The 18237-nt window shown below is 39.9% G+C and overlaps 2 protein-coding genes across 3 annotated transcripts in view; one reads left to right on the top strand and one right to left on the bottom strand.

Moving 5' to 3' along the window:
- Positions 1-723: 723 nt before the first annotated feature.
- Positions 724-8803, bottom strand: fkbp4 (FKBP prolyl isomerase 4). The gene is made up of 10 exons (XM_017466197.3): positions 8426-8803; positions 7265-7409; positions 5696-5838; positions 5496-5616; positions 4829-4985; positions 4587-4677; positions 3778-3861; positions 3486-3671; positions 2817-3056; positions 724-1371 (listed from the first exon to the last, which is right to left on the bottom strand). Exons 1-10 carry the CDS (start codon positions 8513-8515, stop codon positions 1288-1290), a joined length of 1341 nt encoding a protein of 446 aa, XP_017321686.1. The 5' UTR covers positions 8516-8803; the 3' UTR covers positions 724-1287.
- ddx11 (DEAD/H (Asp-Glu-Ala-Asp/His) box helicase 11) overlaps positions 7890-18237 on the top strand; it is a 21699-nt gene continuing 11351 nt past the window's right edge. The window contains exons 1-15 of one of the 2 annotated variants that reach the window (XM_047152569.2): positions 7890-8216; positions 10120-10283; positions 10366-10477; positions 10931-11073; positions 11300-11386; positions 12303-12445; positions 12521-12575; positions 12871-12978; positions 13270-13357; positions 13506-13711; positions 14577-14729; positions 17250-17296; positions 17473-17552; positions 17678-17719; positions 18170-18237. In XM_047152569.2, coding sequence (XP_047008525.2) covers positions 10149-10283; positions 10366-10477; positions 10931-11073; positions 11300-11386; positions 12303-12445; positions 12521-12575; positions 12871-12978; positions 13270-13357; positions 13506-13711; positions 14577-14729; positions 17250-17296; positions 17473-17552; positions 17678-17719; positions 18170-18237 — 1467 coding nt within the window. In that variant the 5' untranslated portion in view covers positions 7890-8216; positions 10120-10148. Of the gene's footprint in view, positions 8217-9867; positions 10284-10365; positions 10478-10930; positions 11074-11299; positions 11387-12302; positions 12446-12520; positions 12576-12870; positions 12979-13269; positions 13358-13505; positions 13712-14576; positions 14730-17249; positions 17297-17472; positions 17553-17677; positions 17720-18169 lie in introns of those variants that run through there. The other variant, XM_047152570.2, reaches the window with a different exon arrangement.

Below are 18237 nucleotides of genomic sequence, written 5' to 3'. Positions count from 1 at the left end.
TAAATGGTGTGTTATGTTATTTTGTTTTATCAAGACGTTTAAAAACAAATGAACTGGGTGATATTTTGTAGCGTTCCTCTCAAGGGTTCTTCCTCGTCTCAGGTTTGCTCATTAGAAATCTAAAATCTAGATTTCTATACATTTGCTTTCTGACGGTGTTTAATGTAAATGAAATTGAACTGAATGTGATGGGTAAAGAAAAAAAGATTATTATTATTTTTTTTTTTTATTGGATTCTTTTATTTGACACCACTGGAGCATTAATGACACAAGAACAGAACAATTGACGCATTTCACTCACCTCCGTTCATGCATTTCAAACAAACCAGCGCAAGCATATGGACTGCTGAGAGAGAAACGCGTCTAAATATCAGTAATTTACAACCTCAGCTCAAACATCCTCGTCCAGGGGAGAAAAAAAAAAAGGGGAAAAAAAAAAAAAAAGATAGGAGCCCAGGATCCTGATCGGAGTCAGCACTAACACAAAACTGACTTCTGTGCACTAAAGTAGGCTAGAACTGAAGTCTGGATCGATTTCTCCACGACTGCCTAAAACCTAACAATTCCAAGAGCGAGTCAAGCAGATACTAAGCGGTTCTCCATGATAAAACGCTCCTCCTACTGTACATGCTGTCCTCTTAAATGTACAAAAAAAAACAAAACCCCAAAAACGAAACACGACACCGGATTTCAAGTTGTGTGAATAAAAAAAAAATAAAAGGATTATAGGGAGTTTAAAAGCTTTATGAACAGAACACAGTGAAAGATATTTTTAAAAAACAGCTATCAAACGTATACAACCAGATGAAGAATGCCAACAAACAGTCGTGTCGCCATGATGATCGTTTTAGTTCCATGCCTTTATCTGTTCTGTACAGTAGCACTACGTCGTGGCGCTCCAATATATCGTTTAGTAGCGCCATCAGGGCCGGGCCCATTATCGGACCCTGTGGTACCGCTTAATATTTACTGCCTAGTAATTATTCTCCATTCAGCGTTACAGCCTTCGGTTCTACACCCTCATGCGGAATAGCAGCAAAAAGCATACAGCCGGGTCGACTAGCTGCCTCACATGAACACAAACACGCAAATTAAGCGAGGCTTAAAGAAAAAGAAAAAAACAATATTCTACAGATCAGACGTTCAGCTTCAGACCTATACACACGCACTCATTTCATTAGGTACAAACTGTTTATAAAAAAGAAAAAAGAAAAAAAAATCTGTGTTAAAAAAACAAACAAAAAAACATTTAATTAGACACACAAAACCAGCCATATTAACACACATTTATGCTGCAGTCTGCTCGTGGGCACCATTTTCCGCTATCTCCATTGTTCTGTCGCTATCTTTCTTTGCCTGCTCGGCTTCCTTCTGCAAGAAAATTTAGAAAAAGTACAGAAAAAATAAATTCTTTAGAACAAAACAATTATCTTCAATATTTCTTACGTTACGCGTCTACCTCCAGGAATTTGCGATCGCAGAAATTAACGCTATGTCAGATAACGCCGCGATATTCGGAAGAGCTTGCGGCGTCACGTGACATCATGACGCGCATTCAGCCAAATTCAGGTGCGTTAACGGTCTCATTTACCAACAATTTCATGCAATTGTGATTACACCAATTCAAACTCAATTTTTAAGAAAGAAAAAAAAGCCACGGTGAAAATCAAGCATTTTTGGTTGCAACAATCAGAAAAAAACTCTTTCACATCTTCAGGATGTGAAGCAGTATGTACCTTTTTCACTTTAAGTGAAGGTGCTGAGAAACAGCTGAGAGAGATTTGACATATAAAGGCATCGTGTATTGACGTCACGCCTGACACAAAGGCTCAGGACAAAAGATTCAGATGACCGACAATGTTAAAAGAAGGACGTTGAATCGCCTGACAAAAACAAACAAATAAATCCTACCGTGCTGTATATCAGTAGACAAAACAGCTCTTTTTCCCCCCCTAACGTGCACCAGCCAACAGTAAGAAAACAGTGAGACAGAAGTCCAGCGTGGAACAATAAGTGGCTCCGAAGTTTCTCTGTACTGACCAAACAAACCACAGTTCCACCCTCTTGTTTTCTATTGGCTCAAGACAGAGGCTCATGAATTCACTGGTTCACGGAGATAAAATCACAACAAAACAACCAATACCACACGTGAATTCGCTTTTCAGATTATTTTTAAGATTAAATTTTTTCTTGGACAAACCTGTGTTGTGTTTGCAATTGTTTGATATCCGCGAGAATATTTTTGTGAATTTTTTTAACAGATGATCAAAAGGCTAAACGATAAAAACTAATTTTCACAGCTCATATTTATTATACATATAACCAAGTATTAACGGGCAACAAAAGAGCCTTTTTTTTTTTGTCCGAGTTATCCCAAGCCTGCCTCTCGTCACTCTCGTCATTTCCCTCGTAACCCAGGAGAAGCGTGACAGCATAGTTTTCAGGTGTCTCCTATATCCACCGTAGCAAGGGGACGAATATCGGCTGAACCGTATATTTTGTTGCTTTCTCTGTGTATAAGAGGAAGCACCGAATCCAGCCAAAATTATAACGCACCATCCAATCAACCAAACCTTGAAACTTCGCCATGTGACTTGACCTCATACTAAAGCAGCGATTATGACAGAGCCCTGTTCCTGAGCCTCTGTGTCAGAGTAAAATCACTACATCGCGCCTTTAAAAATAAATAAATCAAAATTTAAATGACACCTGACAACACGACTTTACCAGCATCGAGCTTATAAAGCTTAGAAGTGTCAATCAATTTAATATGATGGTTCCATAATGGTCATCCGTACGAACTCTACACCGCTTACTTTAGCGTCCCTCTCAGCAAACTTCTGGAACATGTTGGCGTACAGGCGTTTGTCCTTCTCGTGCTGCTCCTTGATGTGTTTCTGGCACTGCTGCACTTGGCTCTTCGCCGCCTTGTTGCTCGGATACAGCTGTATCACGCGCTGGAAGTCTTCTCTCGCCAGATCGAATTCCTTCATCACGAACAACGCTTCTCCTCGCCTGAACAGGGCTTTTTCGTTATTCGCATCCAGTTCCAGCGCCTATGAAGAGACACCAGAAACCAGTTAGGAACCAGGGTTTTACAGCCATGAGAAAATGACAAGAACACAGCAGAAGGGTGGAAGAAGAATACTTCAAACGTATACGCAAAATTCTTGATCGAAGCTATGTTAGCACGACGACTAAACAAAACACATTTGAATTTAACCAAAAGCAATCATTAAAAACATTTTAGACAAATAAATACCCCAAATAATTAAGCTTTATCCAAGAATATTCCTCTATAATGGCAAATTACAAACATAAAAAACTTCAAAGGCTTTAAATCATGACGACATCTTTCACGGTTAGTGTGATATGAATGCACATATAGTGTTGCTATATACCCACAACTATAAATGACATCGTTACAACAACGTATGTAGGGGAATACGGATGTGTCGGATTAACAGCGGTTAAAGTTTCTGGACCTTGTCGCAGTTCTCGAGGGCGGGGCTGGGCTCCTGGAGTTTTAGGTAGCACATGGCCAGGTTGAGGTGAGCCGCCAGTCTCAGGGCTTTGGCTTTCTCTTCGTCCTCGCCCACGAGGTTGGACTCGTGCTCCAGCCATGACACGATGCGCTTATACTGCACCACCGCTTGCTTATATTTACCAACCTATGACACAAACAAACGGATAAACAAAAAAAATAAACATAACAGGCAGCTTGGAATTTAACGATCAGCTGGATAACGATCGAAAATGTCGATGTGTAGCTCATACTTTGAAGTACTGAGTTCCTTTCTCTTTGATGATAACGCTCTGCTCCAGTTTCTCACCGGTATTCATCTCCCAGGATTCCTTAGCCTAGGTGACAGTAATGAAGGCAGATGAAGACCACCAAACCCCACAAACACACACAAACATATCTGAAAGCCTTGAAAACAAGATCATGTTTACTTAGTACACATTTATTTAATGACATAATTACATCTACTTAAGTATGTTTGAATTCTATCTAATTAGATCTAAAGTAAACAGAGACACGCCTCGAATCGAGCCAAGCATTGGGGAGGGTGCAAATCGGGCTTAAAATCTTTACGTGTGGCCAGTCTAACCTAACCTAACACTTATGTCCTCTGGTGGAATAATCTCTGCCTACACAGCAACCTTGACCACAATAAAGCTCTTAATGAGGATGGGTGAAGGAATGAATGAGGTGGAGCTACTCGCCATGACCACACTTGAACCAACGTGGTAATAATGGATGCTAGAAAATTGAGTGAGTGTACGGCAAGACGCGCTTCCAAAACGCACCGAGAGCCATTTTTTGGCCACTAACGCCCTAATGAGAGGAAGTAACTGTAGAAATATGGTTTAAAAAAAGTGGGCCTAGTTATGAAATCAAATATTTAACGTTATCTTTGTTAATGATGAACTATAAAATTAAACCAAGAATATCTCCAGAAATATCTCAATTTATTTCAGATATTTGATCATTTCGGTAAACACAAAACGTCCTGAAACACCCGATTTGGATTTCAGAGGCACTGGTGTCGTTTGCACGTGTATAAACATTCAAGCACACTCACCTTCTCGAACTTTGTGAGTCTGATTTTGTATTGCAGTGTTGCACCAGATGGAATGTTAAATTTTGGTTTCCCTACGTTCCCAAAGCCGTATCTGAAAGTACACAATGACAATGCTGAATCGGCACAAAACAAAGAACAGCAGAACCTTGCGCTCGTAAAAGAGTACGTGCTTGCTAACGGTGGATAAGTAACCTGACTAACTTATGAAGAACTGCGTTTACAGTGTGTAAGGGTGTAATTACTTTGGTTTGATGATGAACAAGGACTCCTCCCCCTGTTCCATAGCCTGCAACGCTTTCTCCACTCCGACCGGCAGGTCGAGACCCTCTCCGTCTCCCACCTCAAACGTCAGATCCCGATCGTCGAACACGCGGCCCTCGTGCGTTCCCTCGACATGCACTGAACAATAGAGAGGACGACGTTAAAAAGCAAAAAGCTTCTCCTTCTTCCAATCCGGTCACGATGAGTCTTTATTCGGTATGAATGACTCGAGGGGCACTACTGTCTTTTTAAAGGAAAAATCCACCCTGAATGATTTGTACGTCGATATTTATGAATGACACGTGATCTCCAACATCCAAAAATGTTTAGAAAGAAATTCTGATATGTTTTCCACCTACATGTCAGTCTATTTTACTTGTAGCGAACCTGACTCATAACCTTTATATCTGAGATTCTTGAAACGTTTCTCCTATTAAAAACGCAGCTGTAACTGCGCTAGCGATACGAATGTCGCTCTGTGACATCATCGTGGTACAAAACCACTAACTTCTGACGGGAATAATGAAAACACACCCAGCCCAATAAATTAGCACCAGAAAAACACTAAACACACCCCAATTACTTCATTAAAAACATATCTTATGCGTTTCAGGGCAGAGATCTCGTGTGTATGTGTGTGTTTGTTACCTTCCACAGATGCACCCTCGTTTGGTTTACTGTAACCCTCTCCTTTAGTGATGATTCTACGTACAATTCCACCATCTTCATCCTCTGTGATGTCCTCACCGTGAAAGTCAAACAACTCGACCTACACCACGGACACGAAAATTAAGCGAAAGCTCAAACATTTCTGCCACCTGAAGAATAAGCACTGAGCGAGACGGTACCTGGAACACCAGGGTGGCGCTGGGTGGGATTTTGGGGGGGCTTCCAGCAGATCCATACGCATACTCAGGTTTGCAAATCAGTTGACAGATTTCACCAATGCGCATCGTCGCCACACCGATATCCCATGCTTTAATCACCTGACCTGCAAGATATTCAGTCCATATACACAAGTTTGCATGCATATATCAAACACACGCATATATATACACACACACACCATTCATAAAAATGAGCACACGTGAAACATGACAGTTTAGACTTGATCATACTGGGACAGAGTATAGGCTAGATACATAAGTCTTAACTTTCTGCAAAAAAAAAAAAAAAAAAAAAAAAAAATTGTTTCCAAAATTATTGGCACCCTCTTATTTCAAATTTGCGAGACACACACACAGCACTGAGTCACTTCCTGTCTAATAAAATTAGGAACTCGTGTGCTATACGGTGCGGTGGCTTCATGTTGGCATTTCGTTTGATCATTTCAGCCCAGTTTGTACAGAAATGTGGAACAAACAGTTTCATTTTGGAGCTCAGTGAGGCGGTATTTAGGTCGGACTACTGGAGCTACTGAAAATAGACAGGGTGGAAAAAAAATTGGAAATTAACACATCATTACTTAATCCTAATACACCTCGCCATCTTTAGGCGACGAACGCCTGTGAAACAGTTCTAGGGGGTTATCTATAGCCTTCGAGCTCTGAACGTGTGCGTGAACTGGGGAGTGTGCTAGGGCTGGGGCGATATGATGATTCAATATCAATAGCATCAGAAATTGCATCACAATATGTTTTCTTTTAATATCGTGGAGATCATGATATCCTTTTGTTTTATTAAGATTTTGTACCTAATCTTCAATCTTACACAGATTTACATTTTTCTCCCTTCAGTGTTCAATTTAAAAATATAAATAACTATTTTAAATATATAAAAAATTACTTAAAAAAAAAAAAAAAGTATTGAACAAGTTTTTTTTTTTAATGCAATACTACTGTTTTTGCTGGCAGTTTGTTACCTATAGATCGTGCATCATAGAAATGGCTTCAAGAATCATCTCATGATATTTTGATCATATTTCCATATTTTCTACTGCAATGTCTCACACTGATTTTCTGATAGAAATAATTAGCATAGTCCAAACCTGAAGGAGATTCTGTGTGGGAATTCTGGCCCTGAGAGTACCTCGGCCTCTGTTCACAATTGGTGTCAACCAGAGAAGTATACAACCGGTCAAAAGTTTGTGGGCGCCCGACTAAAACTTTTCTCATGATCTTAAAAATCTTTTGATCTGAAGGTGTATGATTAAATGTGTGAAATCGGTGTTGTAGACAAAAATATAATCGTGCCGACATATTCAGTAGAAAACGTATTCAGTAGAAAAAATAATAATAATTAAAAAAATAAACAGTGCACCGTTTCAAACTCGTTATCTGATCATCCGTTACATCCCTACTCACCATAATAATTTTTGTGCAGAGTTCTGAAGGGTGCCAATAATTATAAACTTACCTTGGGACATTTTTGCACGCCTCTTATTTGCAAGAAAGTTTATGCAATACATCCAAACCCACCTTTTCCTAACTCGAACGAGAACTTCTCTCCTCGGTCACGGCTGGAGTCGAACTGAGTGCCGTCCAAAAGAGTGCCGACGTAATGCACAAACACTTTGTCACCCGTCATAGGTAACTCTGTACCTGTGCCCTCTCTCTTCACCAGCTACAGGCAGACACAAGGAAGTCACGTTACAAAAGAGACGGGCATTATTAATACGAGGTAACCAATTAGATAGTTAAGGACATAAATACATAGAGTTTAAAAGGTACATTAGGTAAGATTAGTCACGGTACTACCGACATGATCTAGGCAGCCCGTAGACTAGTAATCAAGAACCTATGAGAATAAAACTATGTATGTATCGGTGTATAATTATTATTAATTACGACATACACGCTACACATTTTCCCAGCCACTGTAATCATGTTTTGGGGAGGATTTTGTTCAATATAATCAAATTGACATACTTTCTCAACATCTTCCTGACTTTTCAGACACCCTTTAGAGTATTGTGTCCTAAAAAAATTTAAAATGTAATTGCTGATACGAGCCCCATCCAAACACAAACAAACAATCAGGGTCATGTTCTCATATATCTTCCAGATTATGTGTACACCCAAAAAAAAGAAAAAAAAGAAAAAGAAACAAAACAAAACGCCTATTGTACCTTTAAACGGTTTAAAACAATTTTCTATTTAAGTTAAAGAGTTACAGTGAGCGCGCGCTCGGGAAGCCTCCAGAATTTCCGTGGTACTTTCTGGAAGCATGAAATGGACACCTGAGTAATTAAAGCTCCTTTTTTGTACTGCAAAACGGGCTTCTTGTATATTTTGCCCCGTCAAAATATACACATATAACTTAATATTTATATGGTGGATGAGTAGATATACTTACATATATATACACACATATTGCTGTTTTCAAAGACACCTTGCGAAGCTACTTATTGCCATGCGACCAGCTAGCTAGGTAGGTAGCCATGTTAGCATCACTAGCATGTTAGCTGTAGCTTTGCACGATTCTCAGGTGTTCTACAGTTCCGTTTGAATCCACGTTAACTTGCTAATGCATTTCTACAAGGCACTGTGAGGAAAGTTAGGGCTTGGTTTGCCAGCTAGCCGGTCTTCACACTGGCCTAGTCACCACCAAGCACCGACCGTGCAAACAAATCAAGTTACCTTCAAAACTCCTCCATCTTTCTTAGGAGTGATGTCGTCTCCCTGCATAGTGATGCTCTGCCCGTCGTTTGAGACTTCTTCTGCAGTCATGTTCGCACTACAATGTGTGAGGTTCAGGTCCACCTGCTGACTGAGTTGATGGGGTGTGTGTGTGGAGTGTGTTAACTAGCTGAGGTGCAGCCCAGACGGTGTCAGATAATTTCCTAGTCCTTGTTTAAAACGATGTCTTTGTAACCCGTATCAAATTCCAGAAAGTAATATAAGATGTTGGTGTTTGTATATCGATATATATATGTGTGTATGTAAGAGAGAGAGAGCGCGTGAACTTGTAGGCGTGCAGCACCTTCTAGACTGTTCAGCAGGAGGAAGGGCAGCGAACTTTCCAGAGCGATTGGAAGGGAGACGAACTACGCCTCCAGGGACTGTCTACAAATTACTGAACAGCTGCAGAACGAAAGTCGGGCAATGGAGGGTATGCATTGACGTCACTTTCATGTCGGAACACGCCCCCTTGGCCGGACTGACTGGAAAAACATCCAGCAAAATGGCTAGTTTTAATAGGGGAAGTTGCGAAAACGCTACTATAACTAACGATTATCGGCTTAAATTAAATGCAGTTGGACTCGACGGTGAATCTTTCAGCTTGTCCAAGAACATGTAGTCATTGTCCATTGGCATGTTGGCAGAAATAGGTTTTCCTGACATTTATGTGTACCTGATTTCAACGCCGAGGAAATACACTAAGCTCTCAATCCACTGATTGGGCGCAGAGCGATCAGAAGGGGGACACAAATTGTTTTCAAGAAAGAAAGAAAAAAAAAAAACACAGACAGGGCATGATTTGGGTACTCAGTGTATTTTACTGCTTTTCAAATAGAATGTGCATAAATGAAAAACCCTGCATTCTCTCTCCCTCTGCAATTTCTTTTTGCTGGGGAGAGGTGGAGCTTATCCTGTCTTTTATCTAGCTGTCTTTGCAGACCAGTGTGGCCACTTTTGCGACATTTCAGACCCCTTTAGAGACTTTTTGCAGGGGGCTTTAGTTTAAAAAGGTTGAGAAGCTCTGCACTAAGCAAAGCCTGAAGATGTACAAAAGCCTTGATGCTTGGTCCTACTTCAAGGCAGGATTTGTTGGAAAAATTAAAGTGATAAGAACATAAATAAACATTCTGGTTGTATGTGGACAGGTATGTATAAATATTTTTATTTTATTATATAATTTTATCAGGTAAACCATAAGCTAGCTAGTCCTAGTTTGTTTGTTGCTAACCCTGCTTCCACTTACTAACTTTATATTTTCATGTTATTCATCGGTGGATATAGGCAGCGTTTAAAAATAAATATGGAGCAAATGATTCATCATTGTACAACATGAATGCCACATGCCAAAAGAACTTACACTTATACTGTTGGACTTAGTGTAAAAAAAAAAAAAAAAAAAAGGAGTGAATGGTTTTTTGACACTGTAAAAAGATTTCTTGTTGAGTCTGTTAGCACAGAGTTAGGGTTAGTTAGGGTCTAATGTTTCATTTGATGAAAGTGGTAATTTGATGATGATCCCTAACCGGAGTAGGTTGAGTCTCGTTCTCATTGGCCGAGACATATCTATGGCGCGGACCTTCGAGGAAGTTTGGTAGTGCAAGCAGCTGAAGTATCTTTCGTCGGTCGCCATACTAAAAGCACAGGTATTTCAGCTTAGATCTGAGTCACCGGAGTGGTCGAAATGGAGAGCGGGGATGGAGTCAGTCGCTTCCCGTTTCCCTTTAAGCCGTATCCGATCCAGGAGCGCTTCATGGAGGCGCTGTACACCGTGCTCGAGGAGGGCAAAGTGGGCATCTTCGAGAGCCCCACCGGCACGGTCAGTCTTCACGGATCGTTCTGTTTATCTGTCCATGTTTTGACACTAGTGGCGGAGTTCATTACCGGTTTATGATTTCCAGGGGAAGTCTCTGAGTCTGATCTGTGGTGCTCTGACATGGCTGAAAGACTTTGAGGAGAAGAAACGACAAGAAGCTGAGAAGCTCCTGGAGCACACAGTGAGCGCGAGCGCAGGTGATTCACGAATCGATTCTTATTTTGTTTCTTCTAGTCAGGGTGAATCGATTCCCTCTTGTTTTAGGTAATGTATGGTTTAAAAAAATGTTTTAATTATATTATATATTGTGACGCCCTACGATTGTGTACACACACACACACACACACACACACACACACATACACTATCCGTCAAAAATTTAGACATATTCTTTATTACCTCCTATCCCCACATTTAATAATAATAATAAAGTCTTCAAAACTATCTATCTATCTATCTATCTATATCTAATATATATATACATATACACATACATATACACACACACACACACACGTCTATAAAGTCTTGAGAAGTTTTGCACTTTTGTTATAAGGAAAGAGCAGGAAAGAATACATGCATTTCGGGGTGGTGCATCAAATCTTGCATAGTTCCTCTCAGGATGAATTGATGCGTCATGATGCTGTCAGTAGGTGGAGGAGGAAAAAATGGGGACGGAATCACGGTTCGGGAGGAGGAGAAAAGTAACAGCGCCGGCGTTGATGGAGAGCTGGACTGGGTTTCAGAGTTTGTGCAGAAAAGAGCAGAGAGAGAGCTGGTGAACAAATTAAAGGTGGGAAACTGAAACAATCTGAATATGGAATATCTTGGCACCAAAATGTATTAATAAGTTGTAAAAAAAAAAAAGGTGCAAAATGTACTAATGTGATGAAGTGTGATAAATCTAGTACATGAAGGAAAATGGCTATATTGGAGAAGTACAATAATTCCCTAAAGTTTATTAACATATTTGTATATTCATATCCTGCTTTCTTTCTTTCTTTCTTTTTTTCCCCCAGGATGAGGAGATGAAAAGGAAGAGGAGAGAGGACCGACTGGAGATGATCAGACACAACGCTCAGCTAAAATACACCATGAAGAGAAAAGTCAGTTTGTGTATCGTCAGTGACGGCTGGTCATGATATTAGATAGATGTTAAAATATAATATCTATCAATGGCTCGGCAATTAAATTATTAGGATTAGATCGCGAGGTCTCATCGATCAGCGCAAATGGAGACCAAATCTGTGTAATCGCCTGACATGACTGAATCTACAGTCTGGCCTAGAAAGAAATCAGCCCTATTGGTGGTGCTGTTGTGCTCAGTTCCACAAAATGTCCAAAATGGTCCTCCTTTTGTTAGCAGTAAATAATCAGACATGGACGCCAAAAATAAACGAATACATTGATGCACAGTACTGTGAAAAAGTATTTGCCCCATGGTGCTTTCTTCTGTTTTTGCATATATCTTATACTAAATGGTTTCAGAAATTAAACCAAAGGCGACCCGAGTAAACACAAAATACAGTTTTTAAATGGTAATGTTATTTATTGAAGCAACAACAACAACAAAAAAAAGTGTGTGAAAATGTATTTTCTCCTGTAGTTGCTAATTCCCCAAATCTATGAAGCTGCATTCATAATAGGGTTCAGCCGGACTAGACACAACCAGGCCTGATTACTGCAAACCCTGTTTAATCAAATCACTTAAATAGATCTTTTTCAACAGCATGAAGTTGGTTAACAGGTCTTACCCAGTAACACACTATACCAAAGATGGAAGAAATAAAGCCTTTCTTTTATGGTGTATTTCATTTGAAGATCTAAAACTATTTAGTATGAGATCAACACAAAATCAGGATGGGAGCAAATACTTTTTAACAGCACTGTGTATGTTTATCTTTGACAAATGGAGGAGTAGCCCTGCTAGCACATTAGTACCCGCCGTCCCTGTGTACCGCAGTATATTTATGTCTGCACGTGTGTTTTTTGCGTATCTAAACCCTGTCTTTATATCCACAGAACAGTGAGAATAGCGAGACTGAAAAGCTGCTGCAGTTCAGTAAGAAGGACGCGGGATCAGAAGACGGACCTGACGAAGACGAAGAGGACGGGCTCGTTGTTGCGGATTACGAAAGCGATGAAGAAACCACACCCAAAAACAGGTGTGTGGTTGTATATGCAGTCTATGTTTGTTATAGCATTTCTTCATCTCAATATTCATGAACACTCTTCTCCAGGCTCTGTGATGAGGAGGAGGATGATGATGATCTGGAGGAAGAGCATGTCACTAAGGTGCGTATTAACTACATTTAAGAGGATTGTGATCTCAAATATTTTTTGTATGTTTATTTAATTATTAGACAGATTATAATTAGGGCTGACTGAATTATATTCAGATTTTAATAATTGCATGTTTGAAGTCTAAAAAAGGCCTCACTGTGCTTTAAACAAAAAGGGGATGGGGATCAGGGGATGTTACGTATTAACAGTATATGGTTTTCATGTTTAATTTTAAATAAATGTGAAATAATTTAAGTGAGCATGAGCGTGTGTTTGTGATGCATGTAACTGTGTCATTTTATATTAGATTTATTACTGCAGCCGTACACACTCGCAGCTGGCCCAGTTCGTGCATGAAGTGCAGAAGAGTCCGTATAACTCCACAGTCAGCTTGGTCAATCTCGGGTCTAGACAGGTACACACACACACACACACACACACTGTATGCTTTATAACAAAGTTATTAGATTAAATTGTTATTTTCAACCTGTAAACAATGTGCACAGAAGCCTAAAATGAACAAAATAATCAAATCCGTTCAATGCCAGAATTGCATATCACAAGGTGTTTTAGAAATTCTGTGATGATCACAGTTCTAGAAACAATTTCCAGTACGTTTTATTAACAAAGAATTAACAATAATAGGACCCTTGATGTAAATACTGTATTTGTGAGTAGAAAATTCTAGATGTATTTGTCTCTGCAGAATCTGTGCATTAATCCAGAGGTGGCACGACTGGGAAGCGTTCAGCTGATCAACGATCGCTGTATGGAGCTGCAAAAAAATAAACACGGTCAGAATCACAAACGCTCAAACACGCTACAAACGCAACAACCACGAGCATTATGGGAGTTTTCACAGTATGAGATACATACTGTGTATATTTACGTGTGTGTGTTTGGGGGGATAAAACATAGGTTGCTTTTGACCTTTGCACACAGATAAGCAGGACAAGGTGGACTCGGAGCCTAAACGCCGCCGCGGTGCCGTCAAAGCGACGTGTGCGTTCTCAGGCTATGAGAAGATGATGACGATGCGAGACGAGGTGCTGGCGAGCGTCAGAGACATCGAGCAGCTCGTGCAGCATGGCCGAGACACGCACACCTGCCCTTATTACAGCACACGGCTTGCTATTCCTGCAGCTCAGGTTCACACACACACACACACACACACACACACACACACACATATATACACGCACACAAAATAGAGTTCAAAAGTCTGTTTATTTATTTTTATGATTGTTGAGCTGCTATAACATAACCGATAACAGGAAGTAACTTGTTCCTAGGACGTTCTATAGCATTAAATGTAATTATACACTGATAAAAAAGTGTAAACTGTCGTTCTTTAATTAATATAAGTCATTTCTGGCAAGTTTCTGTGATATAAGAGGAATAAAACGCTCCGGAATGTTCCGTTTTAGGAAAATAATCAACTTTGAGGTGGTAAAAGTAACTCTGCGTCGTTATGCCACCCTGTTGTTGATTAGTTTTCTTTAACAACATGCTCCCACGTTAAATTCCTTACTTAACTAATGTGCCCACAGATGTTTCATTTAAAATAATTTTAAAAAATGTTTAATTGCCCAGGACCATTTATACTTTCAACCTCATTAAACTTCCAGGATCTATACATGAATATGCAAATCTGAAGCACTCTGAGATCCTCAGTGCTAGCAGGTAGGTAACCGCTAGTAATCGAGCTCACGTTTGTCCAAAGTATATTGGACATGAGTGGCATATAACATATGGAACATAATTTACTAATGATATTTTTCATCCAGGTTAAGGTTTTCCAGGCACCGCATTCATTTCTAATAATACAATACTGCTTGTTGGAACTACTTCCATCAGGAATCAGTAGAAACTCTGTTATCTGGTCTCTGATTATTAGTTTTTATATCTGCCTTGACCACTCCTGGCTGGCTCGCCAATTTATGCATATAGCTCTAATTCAGGGTTTCAGTGAATTCAAGCACCGATTTTAAAGTTTATTTCTCCCTCTCTCAGGTGGTGGTGTTGCCGTATCAATCACTCCTTCATGCTGCGACTCGCAAGGCGTCCGGGATCAAACTGAAGGATCAGATCGTCATTATCGACGAGGCTCACAACCTCGGGGACACGATCACGGCACTGCACAGTTCCGAGGTCAACGGAGCACAGGTACGTTGCTAAGCTACTCTGCTAACACTTCACCTGGGAAAGTGAATATAGTGGACCATATAATATTTGTTTAAGGTACAAACTTCAATCTTGAAATAACCAATATTATACCCAGTATGTGTGATTACGCTATCATGCCAAGAAATCCAACATGTTTCTTGTAAACTAAAATAACAGATAAAAAAAAAAAACAGATAAAAAATAACTGGGTCCGATGGGATCCCAGTCCTGATACACACCTCTACCTCAGGGGAGCAGAAATAAACCTGCAATGTACTGATAGTGAGTTGTAAGCTCCAGGGACATTTCCATATTCTGAGAATTTCATCTCTGCTGAATATTTTAGCACAGTTAACCATATTATTGCTCAATTATATTAACAAATGTTTTAACCTTAACGAGCTGTGAAAAATCTGTCTGATCCCGAGCTTCCCAGGCTAATAAAATGTGTTTTAAATAAGGTCGTGTCCCGCTTTGAATAACGAGCTAAAATATCCCCTGAATAAAATAATGACGGTATTTTAAACTGTCCAAAATAAGCAGTCCCTCCAGAAATGAGCGCGAAATCAAGGAAACTCTCGGAAGAGCTCGCAATTATTCAAAATTACAGTCAATTTTCCGCATGAATCACGTGCGTTGCACATGAGTACAGCTAAAAGGTGTCATTTCCCAACAAGAATCAATGCGAAAGACCACACAAAACTATTTAGTGCCATTGCAATTTCACCAGTTCAAGAAGTTTTCTGCAAAAAAGCAGAAAAAACTTTGAAAAAAGCCGAAGCAAAATCAATCCTTTTTGGCTGTAACAATCAGAAAAAACTCTGAAATCCCATACGGACTGAATATCTGTGTTTGTGTGTCCAGTTTCTCAAAATAATAGAATAAAGAATTTATAATACAGAAATGTCGACCTTGTGAAAAGTACTTTGGGTCATTTAGAACACATTTACAAGTTTATAAACGTAATGTTGGGGGATTCTTGTAAAAGTTTTTTTTCTCAATACTTGAGGTGACATTACAGGTCTGTTTTTATTTTTTAATCCTTATCTTCAAACTCGTTAGGTAAGGAATTACACGTTACAGATGACGTGGTTATACGAAAATGACACACACCAGGGTGGCGTGAACTGTTATCACACTGAAGTGGATTATTTTTGTATAAGCCTCGTTCTCTCTCTCACTCACTCACTCGCGCCCTCTCTCGCTCTCTGTGTCTCTCTCGCTCTCTGTGTCTCTCTCGCTCTCTGTGTCTCTCTCGCTCTCTGTGTCTCTCTCGCTCTCTGTGTCTCTCTCGCTCTCTGTGTCTCTCACTCACTCGATCACTCACACTCTTTCTCTCTCACTCTCTCTCTCGCAGTCTCACTCACTCACTTGCACCCTCTCTCGCTCTCTGTGTCTTGCTCTCTCTCACTATCTCTCTGTGGCTCTCGCTCTCTCTGTGTGTGTCTCTCTCTCTCTTGCTCTCTATCTCTCTCGCTCACTCTCTGTCTCTCTCACTCACTCTCTCTCTCTCACTTGCACTCTCTGTCTTTCTCTCTCTCTCTCGCTCTCTGTCTCACTCACTCACACCCTCTCTCTCTCGCTCTCTCCCTCTCTTTCACTCACTCTCTCTGTCTCTAACTCGCTCTCTTTTTCTTTCACTCGCTCTCTCTGTCTCTCGCTCTTTGTCTCTCTCTCTCTCTCTCTCTCTCACTCGCTCTCTCTGTCTCTCTTTTTCTCTCTCACTCTCTCTCGAATCGTAGAAACTTTACAAAGCACCGTGCCCATTACAAACTACTGACACCTCAGACTCCTTCCATAAATGTTAAATAAACATCTTGTTTAAAAAAAAAAAAAAAAAAAAAAAAAAAAAAGGTCACCACATCAAGGATTATACTGTATGCGTTCCTTCGTTAAACATCAACACTGGATTTATTATTACTTTCTATTACGTGGCGTGTACACCGCACAAGTCCCTCTTTGTGAGCTGTTACTATAGAAAGGAGCACATTAATATCAACCTGTCCATGTTACAGCGTTTTTACAGAAATAACGCACACCTTCTGACCAATCAGATTTGAGAATTCATCCCTGCTCTATCTGATCTACTTTGTCTGACTAACACCACATTCATGACCACTTAATACAGCTTCTATGAAGTATCCATTCATTTAATTCCTTTAGCTGATAGATTCATTATAAATTAGTGAAGTTGTACAAGGCATACATTAGTGCTTCATAGCGGTGTTATAAATACCAATTCGTCCACCTTAGCATGAAAATCATTAATTCAGCTGACAGATAGGCTTTAAATATACAACCTTGGTTTTGTATAGCGCTTTATAATTGGTTTTAATGTAAGGTAAAGAACATACGCCTTTACAGAGTCTCAAAGTTTCATTCATGTGTCATGTTTTTTTTAATGGTTCCAGTAGGTACGCTGTGCATTATTATTGTAATTAATGATCTAACCAGTTATCTGCCTGTGCCTAATAAGCAGAAATGGCTGAATTAATTGGAGCTGTTGATGATGTGTTTCAGCTGTGCAGGGCTCACTCGCAGCTCTCTCAATACTGCGAGCGCTACAGGTAAAGGGAAAAAAATCCAACTCATTACATTACTACCTACATAAATTTAAAGGTAGTCTTAAGATGTCAGGAGATGCTTGTGACGTTCATAAAAATGGCTTTCAGATGTTCGCAAGGAAGAAATAAACATGTTTTGTATTTAATATTTAGATTTATTAATACGAGTCTCTTTCAAGGAGCCGCCTGAAGGCCAAGAATCTGATGTATATCAAGCAAATCCTGTTTGTGCTGGAGGGGCTTGTGCGCACTCTTGGAGGTCAGCTGTGTGTGTGTGTGTGTGTGTGTGTGTGTGTGTGTGTGTGTGTGTGAGAGAGAGAGAGAGAGAGGGAGGAATGTTGGGTTTTCTGCTGTAATTTTAATAAACTTTCTTTGTGACTACAGGGAAGGTGGGCCTGAATCCTGTGACTCAGAGCACTCAGTCAGGTAAACACACACACACACACACACACACACACACACACACACACACGTTTTTCATCACTCCTGTAAAAAATCACTCATGTATTGACCTTATTTACAGGACGGACAAATTGTTTGTGATGTCACACCCAGCTGGGAAAAGGCAAGCCGTCAGTTAGACGATATGAATTGACGATCGTGAATTAAAAACATAAATAAATGGAGAAATAGGAAAAAGAAAACGCAGCAAAATAAAAACGGAAACAGAAAGCGGTTTAAGATCAAACCTGGTGCTATTAAATAACTCATAAATAACTTTTCAGTTTCTCATGAAGTGTATATCATGACAAATGCATGACAACCCCCCCCCCCCCCCCCCACCACGAAAAATTAATAAATAAAACACATCTAAAAATGATAAAGCCATTTAAATTGGTTGTTCACTAATCATTTTTATTTCTGTCTTCACCACAGGAACTGAACTGTTAACCATTAACGACTTCCTGTTCAGAGCTCAGATAGACAACATCAACCTGTTCAAG

The sequence above is a fragment of the Ictalurus punctatus genome, chromosome 4, assembly GCF_001660625.3.
Source record: "Ictalurus punctatus breed USDA103 chromosome 4, Coco_2.0, whole genome shotgun sequence".
Taxonomy (NCBI): domain Eukaryota; kingdom Metazoa; phylum Chordata; class Actinopteri; order Siluriformes; family Ictaluridae; genus Ictalurus; species Ictalurus punctatus.
Note: the sequence above shows the minus strand (reverse complement) of the source record. Positions and strands in the feature narration are given on the sequence as shown.